The following is a 23,581-nucleotide window of genomic DNA, read 5'->3' on the forward strand; positions in this document are numbered from 1 at the left end:
TATGACTCAAAAGGCGCGCAAGGAGGCCCTTGAATGAAAGGCAATGCTAAAATGAACATTTATGGCGCACGTGTTGGAAGATTATGATTGACTCATGTTGAATTTTTAAAGAAAAAAGGAAAGTTGAAATAACACCTTATAGCCTGCCCGTTATGACAGGTCATATGAATAAATTTAAATCTAATAATGTATTTTAGCGAATAACCTTGAAATATGTTGCTTTTGTTTACGATGGATCAGTTGTATTTCATAGCTAATCAGAGTTTGTTTATTTACAACTGATTTTGTATCACCAGTAATCAGACAGAATACAGATGTGCTGCCCAAAAAAGAAGCTCTGTAGACTGGGCATGCTACAACTCTTTGCTCGGCTTAGAGGATACCCTTTTTCAGAAGAGAATCTTATATATTTATTTTGGGTTAAAATTGTCAATTCATGCTTGTATTTTAATTCACGAAGAGCAAGCATCTTGCCACTCTTCTGCATACACATAGCAAAGATGTAAATGGCTATCGTGCTACAGGACTTTTCGCTCATCAAAGCATCTCAGTATTTCCGGTATCTCCGGTATCTCTAAATTGTTGTGGCAGCAGTTTACATCGTGAATGTTCAGCTTCAAGATATTTCATCATAGTGGAGCTCAGCATCCTGAATTGCATAATCAAAATTGGACGATCGTCCTTCAGATTTCAGCTTTAAATGTGTCTCACACAACTAACATGTGACAGAAATACATCCATGGAGGATCAAGGAAACACAGAAATGTATAAGTAATTCCCCCCTCTGACGTCCCATCTTACTTACCCAGTCTCCTTCAGTATTGTATAGTATGACACTGAACATCATGTAGCTGCTCCTCTGTGTAATTCGGGCTTGGAATGTCCAGACTCTTAGCTGTAAATACACAAAAAAGAGAGCCAGGCACAACCCAGTACAAGGCCCACCTTCAGTAACCACCATCTCTGCCCTACACAAATTATCCCTCTCCTATCACTAGACCACACTTCCCAAATCACTCAGCTTAAGTAAGGAATGGCTACATAATCATCAAGGTTGTCTTTATGATTTCATGCAGAATAGTAGATGAAATAACATTTACCTGGAATGCTATTGGCATCAGGAATCTTTAAAGATTCACTCCCTTTGAATAGATCTTAACATTCGAAGAGAATCCCACATCATCTAGATATAACACACTTATGTTGACCTTTGCACTTTAAAGCAGTACCTTCAAGGGAGAAGTTACTGAAACTCCAATTTGCAAAATATGCAGAGGGCACAAGGTTATCACTTTGCAGTCATATCTTCAGTTCTGCAACATTCAGTGTATCCTAGAAGGTATGGCTATTACCAGGACAAACATGGCATTCCATTGGTTCCCTTTATGTGGGGTCACTAGGGACAGGAACATTTAAAACGGCCAACATAAAGTTCAAGGCAAAACAGAACTCTTACAGGCTTATTGAATCCAATGTAAATTTCTATTGATTGGGACACTGCTGCAGATATGAAAATCACCACGTTGTTGAACAATCAAGCAATCAAGCCAAATATTATGTTTCAGGTAGAAAGTACTGCAGGGTCACTGAAAAAAATGTTCTTTGAAAAATGTGTCCCAACATAAGTGAGCATGAATAGCAATGAGTGACTTTTGGTCAAGACATTATTAGAAAGACAAGGAATAGGTGAATGTTAGGTGTCATGCTGAATAACTACTCTAAATGCCATTTCTTCATCGCTAGCATGGGAGGACAAGGGAAATATTCAAGACATAGTTCCAACTCAATTACTAGCATCACCTCTCACCTACCATTACTCCCCCAGCAGCATGACGTATGAGCGTAACCATTTGGGTGCTCCCATGTGTCATTCCACCTGTGGCAGGCCAAATGGGTAGCTGCGAAAGATACCAAAAAACAGCAATTAGGCAAAAAAGACTTCAAAAGCTGACTGCACTAAACATTATTACAACTTATCTCCTCTCAGATCAGTCTAGAGACCCAAATCTTGGATAGGTAGAAAGATAATCACTGGACGTTAGAAAAGGGAATAGTTTTTACCTGTATTGTGATTTGTCTAGAAAAGGCAGCTTTTATAATTTCCTGTAGTTTGAATATCCACAAAATCTAATGAGAAGACTACAGTCTATCTCTTGCTTGAGATATATCTAAATTGATCTCAATCTCTCTCTCTCTCTCTCTTTCTCTCTCTCTCTCTCTCTTTCTCTCTCTCTCTTTCTCTCTCTCGCTCTTTTTTTGTTTGAGGACAATAAAAGAATACATTTCCTACATCTCCGGTGGTTCGTGAATTTCTGTTTGGCAGAAGCAATCGCAACGAAAGACGGAGCATCTTTAGTGTCTTGATATATATATATAAAAAAATAAAAATAAAAAAAAAAAAATATATATATATATATATATATATATATATATATATATATATATATATATAGGGGCGGAGCAGCTCTTCATCAATCGGGGGGGGGGGGGGCTGGATACTTAATCCGGGATACACGCCTGCTTCTTGTTTTGGTACACCCTCGGCACTGAAGCAGGCACAGACGCCGAAATGCATTTGCCACAATGGGTGTTTTGAATCGCCATGGCTTTTACTTTTGAATAAAGATGAATCTCACGTTTCCCCTGCTGTGGCCTCTTCTTCTTTTTGGAGGAGTTTCTTGGACATTTTGCAGCGAGAGCTCCAGTGTCGTGCTTAAGAGGCCCCCGCATCTTCAAGAGGCCTTTGACTTGCTGGTCTCCGCTTCGGTGGAATGTCGTTGGAATCCAGGGTACTGGAACGACCTTGTCCCACCTCCAGGCCCGGGAGGAGATGGGGCGGTGTTGAAGTCACTCGAAATCACGCTGGGCGAGGTGGATTCCCTGCCTTGCCCCCGCCGAAAGGATTCCTGTGGCATAAGGGTTGATGTGGTCTGGGGACTCGAGGGGGCACTTTGTTTAAAGGTCACATGGACTTTGGGGTTCACCAACATCTGAGCGCTGATCCACTCCCGGCAATACCTGCCAGTATTGAACATTGCATGCTGGGACCTGTAGGCGCCATCCACGAGGTGGCTAGAAGGAGGTATAAGGCGATTGCTACTTACCTTGGGGGCGGAGCAGCTCTTCATCAATGAGGAGGGGGATGGATACTTAATCCGGGATACACGCCTGCTTTTTGTTTAGCTACACCCTCAGCGCTGAAGAAGGCACAGACGCCGAAATGCATTCGCCACAATGGGTGTTTTGCATCGCCAAGGCTTGTGGATTTGAATAAAGATGCAACTCACTCCCCTACTGTTGCCTCTTCTTCTTTTTGGAGGAGTTTCTTGGATATCACTGTGCTAATCCTATGCTTAAAAACTTTGATAGAAAAACAGACATTTGAGGTGAGCAGATCTAGAATGTCGCTGGTGTTGAGAGTGCTCTAACAGGAGCTGCTTTCCACCTAAACTTGGGAACTACCCAGAGTTCTCGCCTTCTTTTTTGCATAATGTATGCGTCACTCTATGCCTGAAAGGGTTTTGTTTTGACTTAATACTGGGTACTCCCTTGTGTCTGGACAAAGCTATACCTCTCTGAAGAGCTCTAATTAGAGCGAAACACTGTGTCAGGGGTTGCTTTTACTCATTTCAGGTTGGCTTGAGTTGGTATTTTACCAATTCAAAGCTGTAATATTGTGCCTGGAGTGATAAATGGCTTTTGTCATTTTACAGCTCGGCAAGGACAGCACTGTACTAGTCCTATGCTTAAATACTTTGCTGTATAAATGGCAAAAGACTTTGTCATTTTCTATCTCGGCGTGGATAGCACTGTGCTAATCCTATGCTTAAAAACTTTGATAGAAAAACAGACATTTGAGGTGAGCAGATCTAGAGTGTCGCTGGTGTTGAGTGCTCTAACAGGAGCTGCTTTCCACCTAAACTTCTTCTTTTTTGCATAATGTATGCGTCACTCTATCAACAACAACAAAAAAAGCTCCAAGGGTACAAGGCAATATGACTGCACCTATCTACAATTAGGTCCCCTGTGTACACTAAATATGGGTGCCAAGAACCTGAAGCCACATACCCCTAGGCTCCCCAGGGTATTCACCCCAAATTCCACAACAAAACACAATGGTTCAGCACTCCACAATAAGTAACAGTAAGTCAATAACTTTTGATGAATCCGCTTAGTAGGGCTTAAAATTCTTTTATTATGATTTCTTGATACATCAAGAAATGTATCAAGAAATCAGAATAAAAGAATTTTAAGCCCTACTAAGCGGATTCATCAAAATAATTGACTTACTATTACTTAGTGTGGAGTGCTGAACCATTGTGTTTTGTTATGCGTCACTCTATGCCTGAAAGGCCCTGAGGGAATTGGCGTACACTCTCGGCGGAGCACGCCAAGATTAAATCCTCATTTTTTGCGACAAAACCGAATATATATATATATATATATATATATATATATATATATATATATATATATATATATATATATATATATATATATATATATATATATATATATATATATATATACATAGTTAGACCTGGTACTATTGGAGTGAGTCTCCCTTTATGTTTTGGCTGGTTTTAGATGCTTTTGGGCACTGTGTCACTGCTATCCAGTGCCACAGTGCAAGTGCTCCCTATTGTAAATTGTTGTTGTAATGTATTAGTGTCTCCATGATTGGCTTATTTGATTTACTTGTCAGACCCTAGTACAGTGCACAGTGTGTGCCCACGGCATTTAGATCAAATGCTGCTAGTGGGCTTGCAGCACTGATTGTGCCACCCACAGAAACAGCTTGTAAAGTGTGTCTCAGGCCTGCCATTGCGGAGCCTGTGTGCAGTCTAGTACTGCCATGTCGACTTGATAAGTCCACTAACCAGTCCCTAACCCTATAAGTTAGATTCCCCTAAGGTAGGCCCTAGGGCAGGTTGCATTATGTCGGAAAGGTAGGACATGCCCTGATGTGTGTGGCATGTCCTGATAGTGAATTATAGCCAATCTCATGTTCACTATTGCATGGCTACTTGTCCCCATAGGCCAGAATGGGCAGTTTGATTATAACATCTTATAATCCTAACTGTCCCAGGGAACATGGTAGAAAAACACATTTAGTATACCTGAACTCAGAATGATAAAATGCATCTTTTAGTGAAGTTGATTTTGTGTTTGAAAATAGCACTTTTAGAAAGTAGGTATTTTCTTGCCTAACCATCCAAGCCTCCCTCTGCTAGGTTGTGTATTCCATGCCTGGTTTGTGAGTGACAGGGGCTGGGTGAGTCAGCACAAGGCTAAATAGACCTATCTGCATTGAGAGTGGTGGGAGGAGTAGCACCTGGGCCTGAATTGGGCAGTGTCTGCCTTCCACATTGCTGGCTTCACCTCCTGTGGTGAGTCTGATAACCCTGGCCCACGCCAACAAAGGAAGAAGTTATGGACTGGCAGAATGCACCCAGAACTGGTTTGGACCAGGTACAGACACTCTCTGCCTTCAGAAACAACGGATTTGTGTGTATAAAAAAGGGGGCCCAGACCCCAAACTTTAGATGTAATTGCTGGGGGTGGCCTGCAGTGGTTTCTTTATTGCCAAGGAAATGAGAAAGAATTTTATTTGCAACGTTCATCATCTTGAAGAAGAATCTCCAAGGGCTTGAACTGTGCTTGCCTCCTGCTGAAGTCTCAGGGATACAAGACTTCACCACCAGCTCCCCCCCTGAATTTCCTTGCTGGGAATTATGTCTGCAGAAGCCTGTGTGTTGTTGGGAGCTGGAAGTGCGACTCAACAAGAAGAAGCATGTCGCATCCGCAGCTGTTGCAGCATGCCGCCACCACAAGGGTCACCGTCACATCACAGGAGAAGCATGTCTCAGTCGCAGCTGTATGTCGTCACATCACTGGAGAAGCGTGTCGCTACCGCAAGGGTCGCCGTCGCATCACCGGAGAAGCGTGTTGCAGGGCCTGTCGTGGCTCCCTAAAGTTTAAGAGTCGCCTCACGGCCGTCCGGCATGCACGCATCGTCTTCACGTCGTCGCATCGCATCAAGGGCACCATCTTCTCGCATCGCACCGGATCGTTGCATCGCATCAAGGCGCCATCTTGTTGCATTGCAACCGAGACGCACCACGAGATCGTCGCATCTCCACCTCTCCGGTAAGGAACAGACGCATCGCCTACTTCACGCAAACAGTGAGGAACAGACGCATCACTTACCTCGAAGCAAGGAACAGATGCATCATTCTCCCTGCAAACCTTTTGTTTATCTTGCGTGATGGATGTGAGAAATGTGTCGCATTTACCATCTAAAGTGAACTGAGTTATTTCTACCATCTTAAAGTCATTTTCTTACTACTGTAATGTGGATTTTTGTTGTTTGGGTCTTGTGTTATGTCTATATAAAGAATACTTATTCTTATAAAACCTGTATTGTGTCCATCTGTAGCATTTGCACTGTATTAGTGTGTGTGTTCACAAATGCTTTACACACTGCCTCTGAGATAAGCCTTCCTGCTCGTGCCAAGCTACAACAGGGTTGAGCAGGGGTTATTTTAGGAGTGTGGCCCCTTACTCTAACTAGAAGCAAGAGTCCCTATTTGGACAAAGGTATAAGCCATTGCCAACTAAAGACACCCAGTTCTAACATTTGTGGTCAGCGGTGATGATTTGGACTTCCATTTGTGACTCATATACAGTGATTGGTGTGCACTACTAGTGAGTGCAGACCAACGCAACCATATACATTTTTTGGGTAGAATTATTTTTCCTTGGAACTGTTATTTTTGCTAAAGACTGCCAGTTCGTATTGCCATGAGTAAAGCAGCATCCAACACATCTATGGATATAGATTTTGAGGAAGAAAGGTTGGAGGCCTACAATGTAAAACAGCTGAAAGCCTTCTGTAGAAAATTTAAAGTTGCTACTCCAGGCCTCACCAAGAAGAATGAGTTCCAAGAGGCGCTGAGGGCCTGGGTGGAAGCAAGAAATGCCTCTGAGCATGTGGAAGAGCCTACAGAGGAGGCTGAGAATGCAGAACGGCAGCTGGATTGGCCATTGGGTCCTGCCAGGGAGAGAGTGTATTCCCCCATAAGCAGCAGTGTTTCTTCCAAGGGCATGTCCCCAGGACAGCTGGAGGACAGAGAGAGAAATAGATTGCATAGAATGGAGATGGCCAAGCTAAAGTTGGAGAGTCAAAAGGACCTAGAGAGTAAGAAGTTGGAGCTTTAGAATAACAGAATAGCTTTTGAAAGGGAAAAAGAGAAATTAGCACATGAAAGATATTTGAGGGAATTGAAGCTTAAGGCTAAAAGTTTTGAATTGAGTCCCTCTGGTGGCAGCGCATCATCTGTGCCTGCAGAAGGCAGGGTATATTTCCCAAAGGATGTCACCAAAGATTTCCATAAGCATGAAGATATTGGGCAGTGGTTTGCAGCCTATGAAATGGCAATGTTGGGCCACCGGGTCCCTGAGAAGGATTGGGGAGCAGGAATGTGGGGCCGCTTTGTTAGTGATGGGAGGGATACATTGTAAGACCTGCCCAGTGAGAGTAGGATGCTTTATGCCCACATGAAGGAAGCCCTGTTGACAAGGTATGGATTGAGCCTAGAACTCTATAGATAGAGGTTCAGGAATTGTAACAAGCTGGAGGCTACCACCTGGGTAGAATATGTGTCTTTATTTTGCAGAGCTATGGATGGTTGGGTGAAGGGTAGCAAAGTGAGTACTTTTGAGGAACTCTATGATTTATTTGCATGGGAGCACTTGTCTGGTAATTGTTTTCCAGAGCTACACCAGCACCTTATTGATAGCAAGCTAACTAACCGTAGGAAGCTTGCTGAGGAGGCGGACCGTTGGGTGAATACCCGGGACCATAAGGGTCATGTGGGAGACTCCACCAAGGTTGGTAAAGTGTCCCAAGCAGAAGAGTGTGTGGGACAAGGGTAAACAGAGGAAGTTCCAGAAAGGGCCCCAAAGTAATTCCCAAGGGAACCAAGGTAAGGGTTCCCAGCCTCCCCCTGGGAAGAGGTTGAGCCCCTGACAGGTAAACCTGTTCACAGGGGGCCCCCTACATTCTTTCAGTGTAAACAATTGGGCCACCGCTGGTATGATCCCCAGTGACCCCAGAAGGATCACAATGCACTACCCTGTACACCACCCCGTCAGGTGACGAGTGTAGCCCTGGGAGGGGAAGAGGTGGGTGCCCAAGGTGAGTGGGGTCCCACAGAAATGTCCCTTGTCTCTTTAAAAGATTGTGAGGTGGTCCCCAGGACCCATCTGCCTGATAACACCAAAAAGTACAGGCAGTGGGTGACCATCAATGGCCATAGGGTGGAGGCTCTGAGAGACACCGGGGCCAGTTTGACAGCTGTCAGTAGTCAGCTGGTGTATGAAGAGCAGGTGGTCCCAAATGCATGTTACCCAGTTGTTGCCGCTGACAACACAGAGAGCCACTGCAAGGTGGCTCAGGTTTCCTTTGAGTAGGGGGGTTCAGGTACTCTCCAAGTAGCTGTAAGGCCAGCCATGCATGTGGATTGTCTGTTGGGCAATGATTTAGACAGTTCTCCTTAGGCTAAGGTGGAGAGAAGGTTTCATTTAGAGATGTTGGGTTTGACTGAGTGGGAGTGTGTGACCACTCGGTCTATGGCAGCCAGTAGGGGTGCTCAAGAGGTCCTGGAGCCTGAAAGTATGGCCCAGGTACCTGCCTTAAAGAGAAGAGGTAGGAGGCGCGAGAAACCAGCCCCAATTGTTCCCACGGTCCAGGAGGAGGCATGCCATGAGGGGGATGCCCTGGAACCGACAGGGGAGCAAATTGCAGAACTGAGGAACCTTCTGAGCTGACCCATTGGCAGCAAGAAGGAGGACCCTCCAGTGAGGAATTCTGTGCAGAACAGAAGAAGTGCCCATCTCTTGTGGGTTGGCCTCAAGCCAGGCAGCAGGTGATCAGTCTGAATCAGATTGGATCTACTGGGAGAATGACCTACTGTATGGCGAGCCTAATGCTGCTGAGCCTGGGTCAGCCCGTGTGCTGGTGGTACCCCAGCAATTCAGAGCCTTCCTACTGGGTTTGGCTCATGATGTACCGTTAGCTGGATATCTGGGGCAGGACAAGACTTTTGAAAAGCTTGTCACCCACTTTTATTGGCCCCAGATGTGCAAGAGTTAAGATACTCATTTTAGGACTTGTCAAACTTGCCAGGCAAGTGGGAAGAGTGGGAGGAAGCACAAGGCTCCTCTCCAGCCCTTCCCTGTGATCAGCAACCCCTATAGAAGGGTGGGTGTTGACATTTTGTGGGCTCTGGACCCCAAGACAGCCATGGGCAACAGTTTTATCCTGGTCTTGGTGGACCATGCTACCGGGTACCTGGAAGCCATCCCTCTCAGGACATTGACGGCCCCCTTGGTGAGACGTGCACTGATGGGGATTCTCTTCCATGTGGGGTTTCCCAGAGAGGTGGTGTCAGAGACCTTGGTACAAACTTCATTTCTAAGTATATGAAGTCCCTGTGACAGGAGTGTGGAGTAACTTATAAGTTCACCACTCCTTACTGTAGGAAGGTGGAATCTGACAACATGGTTGTCACCAGTTGATGGTTTTTGACTTAGTTTGGCTTGGATCCTTCTATTCAGGGCCCCAGTCTTTCTGCTTTCTCTTCTAAAATGATTCCTTTTTTTTTAATACACTTTTTACTTTCCATCAGATAGTGCATGTTCATACAGTTGACATAAACTTTTCCATGCTCATGACGAGCTGAGCTCGTCATGAGGCACGGTGCTCCGGTGCTCATGACGAGCTCAGCTCGTCATGGGCCGTGGAACGCTCAGGTGCGGGGAGAATTCCCCTGCTGTGCTGAGCGTTCCACGGGAACCAATGCACCTGTGACGAGCTGAGCTCGTCATGAGCACAGGAGCACTGTAGCTCATGACGAGCTCAGCTCGTCATGAGCATGGGAGCGCTGTGCATGCCTCCCTCCCCCCAGCACAGCGGGGGAATTACCCCCGCAGCGAAGGGGATAAACAAATAAATTAATATGAATAAGCAAACATATTAATACATAGGCAAGAGAATAGAGAGAAACAAAAGAGAGGAAACAAATAGAAATTTCACAGTAACATAGCATATGTAAGCAAAATGTTTTTTGGGGGAAACACTTCCTATTTCATATTTAGACAAATCCAGCTACTTTAAGCCATCCAGGGCCAATGGCCCCCACAGCACCTCTAATTTAACTAACGATTTGATGCCACTTGCCTTTGCCAGAGTTGCCTCTACACCTGATAATCGCCCACCAATCCTCTGCCACCGGTGGTGTAGTAGAGACCCATGCCATGGCAATAGCCAGCCTAGCTGCAGCCATTAGAATCGTAAAGAGACGCGGTACTGCCGGATTACCATCTTTATATCCCAACATAATTTCAAGATCCGTGAGTGGGTGATCCAATCCTATTTTAGAATAAAGTATTTGCTCGATTTTCCTCCAGTACCTATTCAATTCTGGACATTCCATAAACATATATTTTCAGTTAGCAGCATACAGTCCACATTTTGGGCATTTTATCTTATCCCCCATCTTATTTCCCTGGGCCCATTTAGCTATTCTAGCCGGAGTGTAATACATCATGCAAGTAATACGTGTTTGCTGGAGCTGTAAGCTAACAGAATGGGCAGAGTCCTTAACATAGTCTAATACCTGTTCTATCATTCTAGGTGAGACCATTATCCCCAAGGTTTGAGTCCAACGTTCCACTAATTTTTCATTGCCCAATGGTCTGAAACTATGTAGAAGAGCATACATTGAGCCAATGAGAGATTTTGACTTCTCCCTATAAATACAATCCCAGACTGTTGAATGTTTTATTTCTTTTACGGCCACATTAGAAGCAAGATAATCCTTAATCTGCAAATATTTTTAAAAAATGGGCCGGAAGTTTATAGGCCAGTCTTAAATTTTCAAATGATTGAATACCTCTATCATTATATAAATCGCCAAAGCAGTTTACTCCATAGTTTGCCCAAATTTTACCCGCTTGATCCCTAAATACCTCAGGAAAAGTGGGATCCCTCACAATGGGTAGTTTTTATGGAATATCAGTAGATTGCACCTAGTAGACATTGCTTGCCAAATATATACAATATCCTTAACGGTCTTAAATTTTACCCTTTTAAAATAGTTTGGATCTCTAATTCCATATAAAAATGTATCCCTCTGGTTCCCTAGCATAAATGTGAAGACAAAATCAGTCTGATCTAGGCTGACCAAACTACGTAAACGACCCGTAAAAGTGGCACAGAAAAAGTCTTTGGAATCTGGGAATCCAAGCCCACCTTGATCATATGTAGCTTTAAGCAGCTCAATCGCCCTCCTCGGTTTTTTATATCCCCAAATAAAACTACTAAATAAAAAAAATATAATTTTTAAAAAAATATGTTGGGGACTTTCAAAGGAATAGAACGAAACAAAAATAGAAATGTAGGCAATATTTTCATTTTGATCAAGTTACATCTGCCTAACAGGCCTATAGGGAGCCTATGCCAAATTTTTAACAATTTAATAGTTTCTTTTAGCAAGGGTACATGATTTAAATCAATGATCTGATTAATCTTAGCCGTTATCTTTACTCCCAAGTAAGTTATAGTGACACAAGATCCGATAATGGAGTTCTGAATCCCGGCAGTGGTAAGTACCTGAGTTTTGGCAGCATTCAATTTGGATCCTGCAACTTTGCAAAATCTGTATGCTTCTACCTTAATACTAATTGCAGCTTCCTCTGGGTTGATTGCATAGACTGCAATATCGTCAGCATAGGCTGTGATCTTTATGTTTAGTATTTTCAGCTTTTAGAGGTTTATTTTGTGTGCACTTTTGTAGTGTGCCCAGAATTTCTGGTCTTTCAATACCATGTCCTGGTCTTAACATTAAGGAGTAAAAAGAATAAAATTAACAGCCTGATTCATCAAAGACCCGTTTTGCGAGTCTTTAATAGCGATTCATAAGGAATCGCTATTACAGACTCGCAAAACGGGATTCATGTAGGAATCGGAAAAAAAAATGCGATTCCTACACATTCCTTATTTGCGGTTAGCAAATTGCTAATCGCAAATAAGGAATAACTCCCCATTCATTCCTATGGGCCAAAGGCCCATAGGAATGAATGGGGAGTATTCCATATTTGCGATTAGCAATTTGCTAATCGCAAATAAGATAGCGATTTAAAAGGTGCTAGGGGTGTCCAAAGGACACCCTGTAGAACCCCTGAAAGGTAAACTACATTGGTGTTGCGCACACACATGTCCAAAGGACATGTGTGTGTGCAACATGCAACTTCGAAAAATGCTTTTAAAAGCATTTTTGTAAGTTTTCGCTATTTACCACGAGGTTTGACCTCGCGGTAAATAGCGGCCCGAAATTGCGATTTCGCAATTTGAACATGGATGATGAATTGCATTTAAGGAATCTCAAATAGAGATTCCTTAAATGTAATTCCTCGCTAATTAGCGACTTCGCTATTACCGATTTTTGCATTTGGGATGATGAATCCCAAATGCAAAAATTGTGCTCGCAAAGGATCAGATTCTGAGAATCTGGCCCTTTCCGATCGCAATTGAGGTTCATGAATCTGGCCGCTAGTCAGTAGATCTTGGTAATAGTGATGGTAGAGTTTGGTGGCTCTGGCAGAGGGCATGAAATTAACTGCATATATTTTTGAAAATGTTGTATTCCAAACATTGTATCACAAAAGGCATCATAATTCTCATAGACTTGTTTGTAAAATATATGTAAAGGACACCATATTTCTACTTGTCAATGACATTAAGATGGGTACTGCCATTAAATATGTATTTACAAAGCTAGGGAAGGTCCTATTTACTTTAGCGCAGTTGAAGGTGTCATATAAGTTTTACAAACTTCAACTGCGCTAAAGTAAATAGGAGTTGAAGTTTGTACAAGTCATCAGTCTGGGTCTACTTCAGTAAGAGAAAGCTTGCTTTCTGGTGGTGATGAGATAAACAGTTTCAAAGGTTTGCTTGGAATTTATATAATTTACCCAGAAGATCGTGGTGTCTTTTATATTGAGAGTGTGAATGCCTAGTTTAGCTGGTAATGTTGGAATCAAAAAAGAAAGAAGCAGAAGTGATTAACATAAAACCTTCCTCATACATTTTGGGTGTGTGTATATAGTACTATTGCATAAACTATGCTGTCTTGAGAAATATACATTGTAAATAGTCATCTATGTAAAGAATCAATTAGTGGCCTTTATTAACCTTGATGAAACATCATTCATTTGAAGATAACAAACCTTTGGAAACTTTATGCCAAAATTCAAAGAACTTTGTGCCACCTTTTTTCCAGTCGCAAACGGTTCGATTCTGCGATTCGACCCATTTGCGACCGGAAACCAGCCTTTTCCGATGCATGAAGTCATTTCCATTTGCAAATTAGGTAATCGCAATTTTTTGCGATTACCTAAATTGCTAAAGCATTTAGGGAATGTCAATTTGCAATTCCCTAAAGGCGATCCATCAGCTCTTTCCTAAATGCAAAGTGTGCCTTTAGGAAATGCTAATTACCATCAACTTCAAGTTGATGGTCATTTGCGCATTCTTTGAAAAATGCACAAAAGTGAATTTTTTGAAGTGAGATGTGGTGCACACACATGCCCTTAGGGCGGGTGTTTGCGCCACATGAGCACTGTTCCCTTTTTTGGGGGGTGCATCAGGGGGGCCTTAGGCCCCCTGGAACCCTTAGAATTGCATTCGCAATTTGCGATTACCAATTTGGTAATCGCAATTTGCGAATGCATTTCCATTCATTCCTATGGGCCTGTAGGCTCATAGGAATGAATGGAGTTTCATTCCCTAATAGCGTTTCACAATTTGCAAATCGCTATTAGATGATGCCAAGGAATCACAATTTATTTTGAGATTCCTACAAGCATAGGGATTTGCGATTCCAAAATAGCAATTCCTTAAAAATCGCTATTTAGGGATCGCAAATCCAAATGTTGATGCATGTGGCAGATAAAGATGTAATCACTGTTGGGTAAAATCCATTGAGGGATGCGGCAGTAAGGTAAGGCAATGTATGATAGAGCAGATTGTATACCATGGCAAGAAATTACTGTTTTTTTCGACTACACATTGATAGAAAACCAAAAAATTAAATGTACTGATGCAAAGAAAATACTCAAACACATGGTGAAGGAAATGCTCAAACACATGGTGGCCTTTGATGTCCCGTCTCACCCTTTCGCCAGAATAAGGTAGGAGGCTTCGGCTCTCGCTCATTATTGTGCCTGTGGGGAACCACTGTGGCTGCTGTAAAGGTAAAAATTGCATTAGGCAAAATATACTTTAAGACCCATTTTCACTTTCCACTCCAAACTCCCCCTCTATGAACACAACGAAAGACTCTCATTAAACCTTTTAGTGGCACCCAAGTTTAAGTAGGACCATGATCACACAGAGTTTGCTGCCAGCAACCTAGTTTCAAGTAAAACATGTGACATAGGAGCTGACAAAATGATTTAGCTGTAAAGTCATATCTTTAGCCATGGTACCCTTAAGGGTTTAAAGGCTTTAAAGACCTGTGTCAGAGCAGTGTATTTGGCTAGTTTGCCTATAGACATTCCATGAGTATAAATAGACTGCATGAAGTATTTTTCTGGCAGCAAGGATACATGTTCACCTTGTTAGTATGTAAGGGACTGGGCCGGTTCATAGCCAATGGAAAGAGGTGGATACTAGTGAAATATACTAATTCAAAACAACAACTGTAAACTTGTAAGATTAATGAAAGTCACATAATTTTGCAGAGAAAGGTGAGGTAAATCTTGACATGTGCAAAGTGAGGCACGTTTTCCTAAACATTAGTCTGGCTATGCAGTGTGTGCTATTTATTGGTACTACATTCATGCATCTTTATTTTTTTTTTGTAATTGCACTATGATCTCACTGCCCATATTCGTGGGTTCACTAATGATTAAGAGTGTCCTGAGGGTTCCTCATGGGGGGTGGGGGGAGGTGATGGGAGGTGGATGGACAAAAAGAAAAAACATTTTCCTCATATACTAGTATTAGATGAAACTGACTTGTTAAGCAGAGTGAAATGGAGGCAAAAGACTCTTTCCTTGGTCATAACAAAATTGGATGACGGAGAATAAGACAAAGATAATTAGCTGGAATGTCAATGGATTAAGGGAAAATAGGAAACTTAATAGGATTTGTGAATTTTTGAATAAGTCTGGAGCCAATATCATATTCCTAGAAGAAACCCACCTAGAGCAGCAGGAATGCAAGGCAGCTTTTAAAAATCAAAAGTGGATTCAGGATCTTCTCTGCTCTGAACAGACTGGTAATACCAAAGGTGTGGCCTTGATTATTAGATCCAACAGTGGGATAAGTGTGGAAAAATATCAAACCGATTATACGGGTAGATGGTTAACAGCATCCTTATTTATAAAAAACACACGTGTGACATGTGCTATATACTATGGACCGAATCAGGATTCTCCAGAAGCACTGGTTAACCTAAAAACGAGTTTTCAAAACTTAAATGCTCCTATTATATTAGGGGGCGATTTTAATTTAGTATTTGACCCTAAATTGGATCGTACGTCCCGAGCTATTTCTGCCACATCATATAAATCTAAAAGAGAGCTCAGAAACATGATGAGGGATTTTAACTTACTAGACATCTGGAGAGTAAAGAATCCAAATAATAGAGACTATTCGTTCTATAGCCATAGACACAGACACCACTCACGTATAGATTTTTTCCTAATTGATCAAGGATTACTTCCAAAGACTGTGTCTACCACTTACATTCCTGCCATCTTATCTGACCATTCTATGGTAGAATTAATAGTGGTATTCTCTCAATGTGTTCAGGTAAGACGTTGGACCCTAGATAGGTCCCTCCTATTACAGGAAGATTTAGAAAATGACCTACTAAAGCGTATAAAGGAGTATTTTGAAATAAATAACACCACTGCGTCTGAACAAATTGTTTGGGAAGCATTTAAGTGCCACTTAAGGGGAGTACTTTCTACCATAATGATACAGAGAAATATAAGGAGGAAGAAGACAGAGGAAGATTCGCTGTATAAAATCAAACAAAAGGAGCAAGAGCTTCAAAGAGCCGCACTAGAGCAACAAATCAACTTGCCTTCCATTCAGAAGGAGCTAGAGGACTTAAAAGTCAAATACCAGGCAAATCTTGATAAGACTATCAAAGAGAGGTGGGATGCTAGTAGATTGCAGAACTTTTCCTATGGCGAAAAATGTGGTCGTATTCTGGCTTGGAAGGCCAGGTCCGATCGATCTAGAAACCAGATAACCAGGCTAAAGATACAGAGTTCTGGCGAAATAACATTTAATAATGATGAGCTATTGGAAGAAGTTAAGCTATATATGCAGAACCTATATTCTGGTACAGACAATAAAACTTCCATTGAAGAAGCAGCTCTCTGGCTGGAAGAGCTCAACCTCCCATACTTAACTAACGAGGATAATTTGATGCTAGGCTCTTTGATTAAAGAGGGGGAGGTCCACGATCAGCTCAAAAGAATGGCCAGGGGAAAATCCGCTGGCCCAGATGGCCTTCCAGTTGAAGTCTACCAAATGGGGGCTGCTATAATAGTTCCAATTCTTACATCTCTATTTAATAAGATCCATCTCGAGGGACAGCCTATTCCACCGACCTGGCTGGAAGCCACAGTAACGTTAGTCCCTAAGCCTAATAAGGACCCGCTGACAGTTGAGTCATATAGGCCAATCTCGCTGCTAAATATAGATTATAAGATTTTTGCTGGGGTTTTGGCGGCGAGATTAACCAAAGTAATTAAGTCCTTAATACATGAGGATCAGAGGGGCTTTATGCCAGGCAGGCAGTTAAATGAACTGACATATCAAGCTATTGCTGCAATAGATTATGCTTCAGAGCAAAAAAAACCCTTGACTATTGTGGCAATTGATGCCGCTAAGGCCTTTGACCAGGTCCACTGGTTATATTTATGGGAGGCTTTATCTAAGTTTGGCATTCCAGCTAATTTTATAGCATCCATAAAAGCGCTATATCACAGTCCTAAGGCCAAGTTCCTTGTAAATAATCTGCTAACAGATTGGGTTCATATAACACGGGGTACCAGACAGGGATGCCCCCTGTCTCCTTTATTGTTTAATCTTTATATAGAGCCTTTGGTAAACCAGTTAAGATCTGATACTATGATTAAACCCTTCCAGATCAATGAGTTAGACCTGAGATTCGCACTATATGCTGATGACCTCCTAATGTATACATCCAATCCTGAGATATCCATCCACCGCTTATTTCGTCATGCTGAAAGTTTTGGGGTGATCTCAGGATATAGAATCAATAAAGAAAAAACGGAGGTCATGCAATGGAACTATGTGGATAAACTTCCGGAATCAAAACCCCGGATGAGATACCTTGGAATTCACTTAGTTCAGAACATCGTAGAAACATCAAAGGTGAACATGGACAGAGTTTACAAGGAAATCTGCGGGACTTTACAACGTTGGTCTGGCCTACCACTAAACATCTTTGGAAGGGTTAATTTAATTAAGATGGTTATTTTACCAAAGGTTACTTTCTTATTTAATTCATTACCCTTATCATTTGATCCTAAAGATATCGCCAAACTACAGGGAAAAATCGGATCTTTTATCTGGAATTGTAAATCGCCCAGAATTTCTTTTAAAAAATTGCGACGGAAATTGAAAGCTGGAGGACTAGCTATGCCAGATATTTTGTATTATTGTCACTCTTTTCACTTTAAAAACTTTAGGTGCATGGCAGACAAAGCCGATACATCCTCTTTAGGACGGCTATTTCAGGCGCTATTACATGGTATCCCTTTAGGGCAAGAATTCTTTTTGTTCAAATTTGGAGATCCAAGATTCTACAAGAAGGTTAGATTAAAGGTGCTAGGAACTGCCCTGAGAAACTGGGTGTTTGTGAGAAAGAAACTGGGTATTCCCTATTACACCCCCCAGGCCCCCATATGGGATTCACCTGGGACGCCAGCATGTCTCAGAGACCAATTATCAATTCCTCTTAAAACAGCCGGTTTTTTCCAATGGCAGGATTTGATGGATGATTCCCAGCTACTGGGGTGGGATTCACTCTCCAGGTTGACAAATGGAACTCTAACCAGATTTAAATTCTATCAGTTATCAAGTTGGTGGTCTACCATTCCATGGGAGTACACAACCAACCCAAAATTTGAATCTGTGACGAGAAAGGATAGATGGAAAAAGGAGATCTCCTTTTGGTATGAGGCCTTAAATGAGAAGGATGAAATCTCAGAGAGTGAACTTAACAAACTCTGGGGGGAGATAGACGACCTGCAATGTGATAACTTGCTAGCATTATGGGGAGACTCTTTTAAATTGTTAAATATAGTGGTGAAATCTGCCCCCTTAAAGCGCAATCATCTGTTCACCTTAAATAGAGTCTATATAACTCCAAAAAAATTGGTTAAAATTACAAAGCTGGAATATAGCTGTCCACGTTGTAAGGCCCCTGCAGCAGATGATATACACATGTTCGCAGAATGTCCAAGTTTGTTACTCTTTTGGACTAAAATTGGAGAGTTCATATCTGACGTACTTGGCATAAATTTTGAGATTTCCTCTAGGATAATTTTTTTTGGGTTAGGGGCAGAATACCAGCTTCAGGATTTGATGACTAAATTCATCTTTTATATAATTATCCTATCAAGGCGTGAAATCTGTAAAGCCTGGAAGTCAGAGAATGCCCCTACATTTACGGAATGCCTGAAATATATTATTTATGTGAGTGAGTCCGATATGGCTTGTGATCGTTCTAGTCAAGATAAGATCTGGGCGGCCCTTGTGGCTTGGCGGAACCGATGACAGTATTCCTATGATTTCACCTGGGCACTGTTGGTGCTTGTTCTCCTGCCGTAAAAAGGGTCTTCAAGGTCGAAATGGTATGGAGCGGACATAGCAAACAGTCAAGTCTAGAGCGGGGTCTTCGCCCTCCCTCCCTACTAAGGATATAATCCTCTAAGTCTCGTGAATCGCAATGTAGGGAGGAGGAGATGCCCTAACTAGAATACCCAATCTGGTATATGAGGAATAAAAAAAAAAAAAAAAAAAAAAAAAAGAGTGTCCTGAGAGGTCTTCTCTAGAGCTGATTTTAATGTATTATCCACTATTGCCCACTGCAAAGTTTGTTAGCATTAGTTAATCCCTTCAAATGTGTTGCCATGAACAGCAGGCATTCACTCCATACGGCCTCTCAGCATCAATCAATCAGTAGATTTGTAGAGCACTTCTTGTCACCTGTGAGGGTATACAGCTGATGGCACTGTCCAGTTGATTAGCTGAATAGCCAGGTCTTCAGGGGCTACCCATCTCTTCAAAACTCTGTAACAGATGGAGAGGTATGGAGATAATGGGGTAGCTCAATCCATGTCTTCCTTGCTAGGTGGCAGAAGGAGCAACCTCTGCATCTGCTACATAAGATGTGTGGTTGAAGGTTAGAGACGGAAGTGGAGTGGAGATGTCTGGTGGGCTGATGGAAGGTCAGGCGATGGTTCAAGTAGGTGGGTGCGCAGTTGTGTAGGGCCTTGTATGCGGGGGCCAGGAGCTTGATACCCAGCATCTTTTCTGTACAGGGAGCCAGTTGATTTCCCTGAGGTAGGGGGTGATGTGGGTTTGTCTAACGAGATCCATGGCGAGTCTGCCTTCTGTGTTCTGCATGGTCTGTAGTCGATTTGTAGCATGCTCATTGGGGGTCTGAGTTAAGAGGGCCACCAGGATGCATCCATGGGGGAGCTTTTGTTTCCAAAGATCTGTCCCTCTATCTTGTCTGTGTTGAGATTCAGGCAGTTGTCGTTCATCTATTTGGCAATGTTTGTAATGCAGTTGTTGAAGTCAGTCTTGGTGTTTGGTGGTATCTTCGGAGAGGGAGAGAATGAGTTATGTGTCATCAGCATAGCATATGATACCAGTCCATGGTTTTTCTTTTATGATGCTGGGCAGAAGTGTCATATAAGTTTTAAAAAGGGTGGGGATGACCGAGGATCCTAGTCCACAGATGATTTCTTTGGTTCGAAGGTGAAGGGTAAAATTACTTTTTGCATTCTTCTGGTGAGGAGAGGCGATCCATCTGAGAGCAGCTCCTTGGATGCCTCTGTTGTGCAGCCTTGTGATAAGTGTGTGATGGGAGCCACTACGTAGGCTGCCAAGAGGTCTCTCCTCTTTCTGAAGTTAGCAACTTTATTTTGTCTAATTTCTTTTAGAAGGGTTTCTGACGTTCAAGCGTTGGAGACTTCAAATAGATTCTATTCTCCTGAAGGGGTACATTGTAACATATGGAAAAGGACTAAAATAATGTCTGAGCCTGTTTTGTATCCTTTTTTTCCATGAGTGTGAAAAGCTATGTGTGGTAAAATGTATGAGAGTAAGGTGCTGGAGTTTAGGGCACATGGTGAGGAACAGTTGTTACTGTCTAACGTCAAACCCTATAAGGAAGTCTCCATAGCCCCTTTAGCTAATCGGGCGAGAGTAGTAATAAGTGAGGTAAGAGTAGACCTTTCCAGATAAGGTGCCTATTCCTCAGAAGTGCAAAGGCTAGTAAGGTTTTCTGGGCAGGTAGTTTGCTAACAAATATTTTAAAAGTAGCAGATTGATCTAATGCGAATACTTTTGCAAAATGTTATTTAAGACCTGTGGCCACTGGATGGCTTTAAACTTGCAAAATGGTAGCCTTCAGAGGCTAACATTATCCCTTCCTCCTCACCCTACGAGGAGAAAATAAAAAAAATGTAAAAACAAAAAGAATGACTAGGATAAAGGTATTATTTAAGTTTGTTATCAGGTTTATAATTGATAGTGTTATAGCATCAAGTACTTGTGAATTCATTTTTTTTGCACAAAAAAAGTACAGCACAATTCACGCATTTTAATTTCCCAGATATAAAGTACATGTGCATTACAATGTCAGTACTTTTTATTTGTGCTTTTATGTCCTCAAAGGCTGAAATAAAGAATTTCTTTTGACTTTGCTTGAATTCTATTTGCAGACAACTTATTATAAAGCTTGACAGAAAATGAAGATGTTGTCCTGTTTTGTCGTAGCTTAAAGATGATGATGACTGTGTGCCCTGGATATACATATTGTCTGGACATTCTATTGCTTTATGATGTATTTTTGGTCTTTAAAGGGCTGCATGTTGCGGCAGCAATAGAAGGTCATTGCATGATGTAAACCTCGATTGTCTTTAATGGAATCAAAATTCTTCTTGTATGTTGATTGGAGAATCGCTATTCTGGCTTCGCCTAGGTTAAAGATGAGGTGAGGTCAAAAGCCAGCTGGGGTCCCTGATTGGACTGAGTTCATGATGGAGGCAGTGTCCTGTGGGGGGAGCTGTCCCCATTCAGTTAGTCGGATGTCTCTGGTGATAGCGGGGTTGTTGTGTTGCTTAAAGAAGTCAGTGGCCTTGGGCTAGGGTTTAAAGTATCTGTAGACGTTGCAAGGTTGTTGCAGAATTCCTGTGTGGGGGTAATGTTGTTAGTTGCAGCAGAGGGGTTGGAGAATTCTTTGACGCTGCTGAAGAGTTGTTTGCTGTTATTAAAGCTTGATTCAATGCATGAGGGTGAGGCCTTTTTCTTCAATTCTCTCAACTGTCTGAAGTAGAGGTTGAGGGTTGTGTTGAAGTTGGTCTTGTTGGTTGTGTCCTTGTTGGTGCGCATCTCCTTTCCAGTTGTTTACGGTGCTGTTTAGTTGTTCGGAGGTCTTCAGAGTCCCAGCTAGCCTACTTAGTGAACTTTCTGTGGGTTGTTGCCAATGGAAGCAAAACTGTTGGTGCAGTTTCTGATGTTCTGGTCTAGGTTGTTGGAGGACATGAGGCGGGTGGTGTTGAGGGTATTGATCCATGTGTCCTTTAAGACTTTGCTTCAGCTGTAGTGGGCGATTGGGTAGACTGGGGGCAGCAGTCCGTGAGCTGGTGATGTTGAAGTGAATGATGGAGTGGTCAGTCCAGGTGAGTTCAGTGGTGTGGCTGTACCTGATGTTGTCACTGGAGATGAAGATTGGGTCTAGTGTGAGGCCTGCGGTGTGCATGGGGTCATGAGCGAGTTGGGTGAGTTAGATGTTGTTCATGCTGTCGAGGATGTTGGTAATGTTGATGCCATTGAGATCAAACACAAACATAATGTCTTTTAACTGGCAATATTATCTACCCAATACAGTCTCATGAAGAGTATGAGGAGCATGTGCATATAAATCGTAAAATGTTCATTTGGTAAATTAAGTTAGCCAAAGCATATTGAGCCCTCCTAAAATGTCCTTGAGGGGTTTATGGCAAGGTTGACTGCAAACCTATATAATGACCCTGTTGACTTGATTGTCCTTGAAGGCATCGTAAAATCACCATCAGAAGTTGTCACTTTTACTAAACTTATTCCCTCTAAAATGGTAGGTAGGGGAAGTGAAGAATGCAATGGGAGAGATAATTAAGGAAGCAGAAACAAAGCGGTTTCTGACCTACCAAATAGTGAAAGAGGAAAAGGGTAAATACTGGTAGGAAATCTTAGTGGCATAGTGCGGTATTATGGGCTGACAAGAAATTATAGAAAAGGGATTGTGTAGAGACTGGACTGTTTAGTTATGGATTGGAAGCAAGGGTTGGGAGATGAGATTGTACTTAGGAAAGATTCAATGTAAGAGAACTGCAAATAACATTCAAGGATGGCTACTGAAAGGCTCAGATACACAGCTCCTTTATATCCATTAAAATACCGTTACTCTTACCAATCTTCTCCCAGCAATATTGTGTGTGGGGTTGTATAACAGTGAGAAGCTTCTCTGTCTTATGGTGGTTCCAGAAGCCAATACAGGAAGCTGACAAGAAGACAAAAAGGATTTCAGACAAGATAAAGGCCAAGCCCAGCTTTTAGTAATGAGACCCACACTTCCTCTATGCCCACAAATAAACACCCTTAACTTTGTTTGTCAGAATATAATAATTTTAATATTGCGCTACCATAATATTGAAGAAAAACTATTAATTAAAATATTGAAAATTAAGTATATAACATTTAATTTAGATGACTTATTATTATTCTAACACCTACACTCCTTTAAGATGTAGATATCACTACGGTACCTATACACGGAGTAATGTTCACATGTCCTTTGTACAGGCCTGACCCTAGAAAGTGCTCGCATCTCGTCGGTATTTGGACAAAAGATCAGAAACACAAATATTGTGGGACAGAATATCATGTCAAAAATATAGAGGACAAGAATATCATGTATGTCAGAAGTTTATAAACTTTTGAAATACTCAACTAGACCGTCCAGGATTTAGCATTTTGCAAAAAAGTCGCAAAATCTGCAGTTTTGTAAAAAGGTTGTTCTTTTTACAAAAGTGCCCACTACATTTGGGGAATGTGATCTGATGTCTTTTTTGAGTGAAGAGGCTGACAAAAGGTTGTGAAAACATAATTGAAAGGGTCTGTGAAAACATAACTTACAGGTATTTTCGTCTCTCAATTCCCAACTTTTTGGAAACTAGGACATCTTGTGGCCAG

The 23,581-nt window shown here is 42.1% G+C and overlaps 1 protein-coding gene across 1 annotated transcript in view; it reads right to left on the reverse strand.

Annotated features, from left to right (window-relative positions):
• The window catches only part of LOC147708659 (uncharacterized), a 218,777-nt gene that overhangs the window by 120,623 nt on the left and 74,573 nt on the right, over positions 1 to 23,581 (reverse strand). Inside the window, exon 11 of the mRNA XM_086925382.1 lies at positions 14,240 to 14,311. Within this exon, the coding sequence (XP_086781508.1) occupies positions 14,240 to 14,311 (72 nt within the window). The remainder of the gene's footprint in view (positions 1 to 14,239; positions 14,312 to 23,581) is intronic.

This window comes from Lissotriton vulgaris, chromosome 6 (genome assembly GCF_964263255.1).
Source record: "Lissotriton vulgaris chromosome 6, aLisVul1.2, whole genome shotgun sequence".
Taxonomy (NCBI): domain Eukaryota; kingdom Metazoa; phylum Chordata; class Amphibia; order Caudata; family Salamandridae; genus Lissotriton; species Lissotriton vulgaris.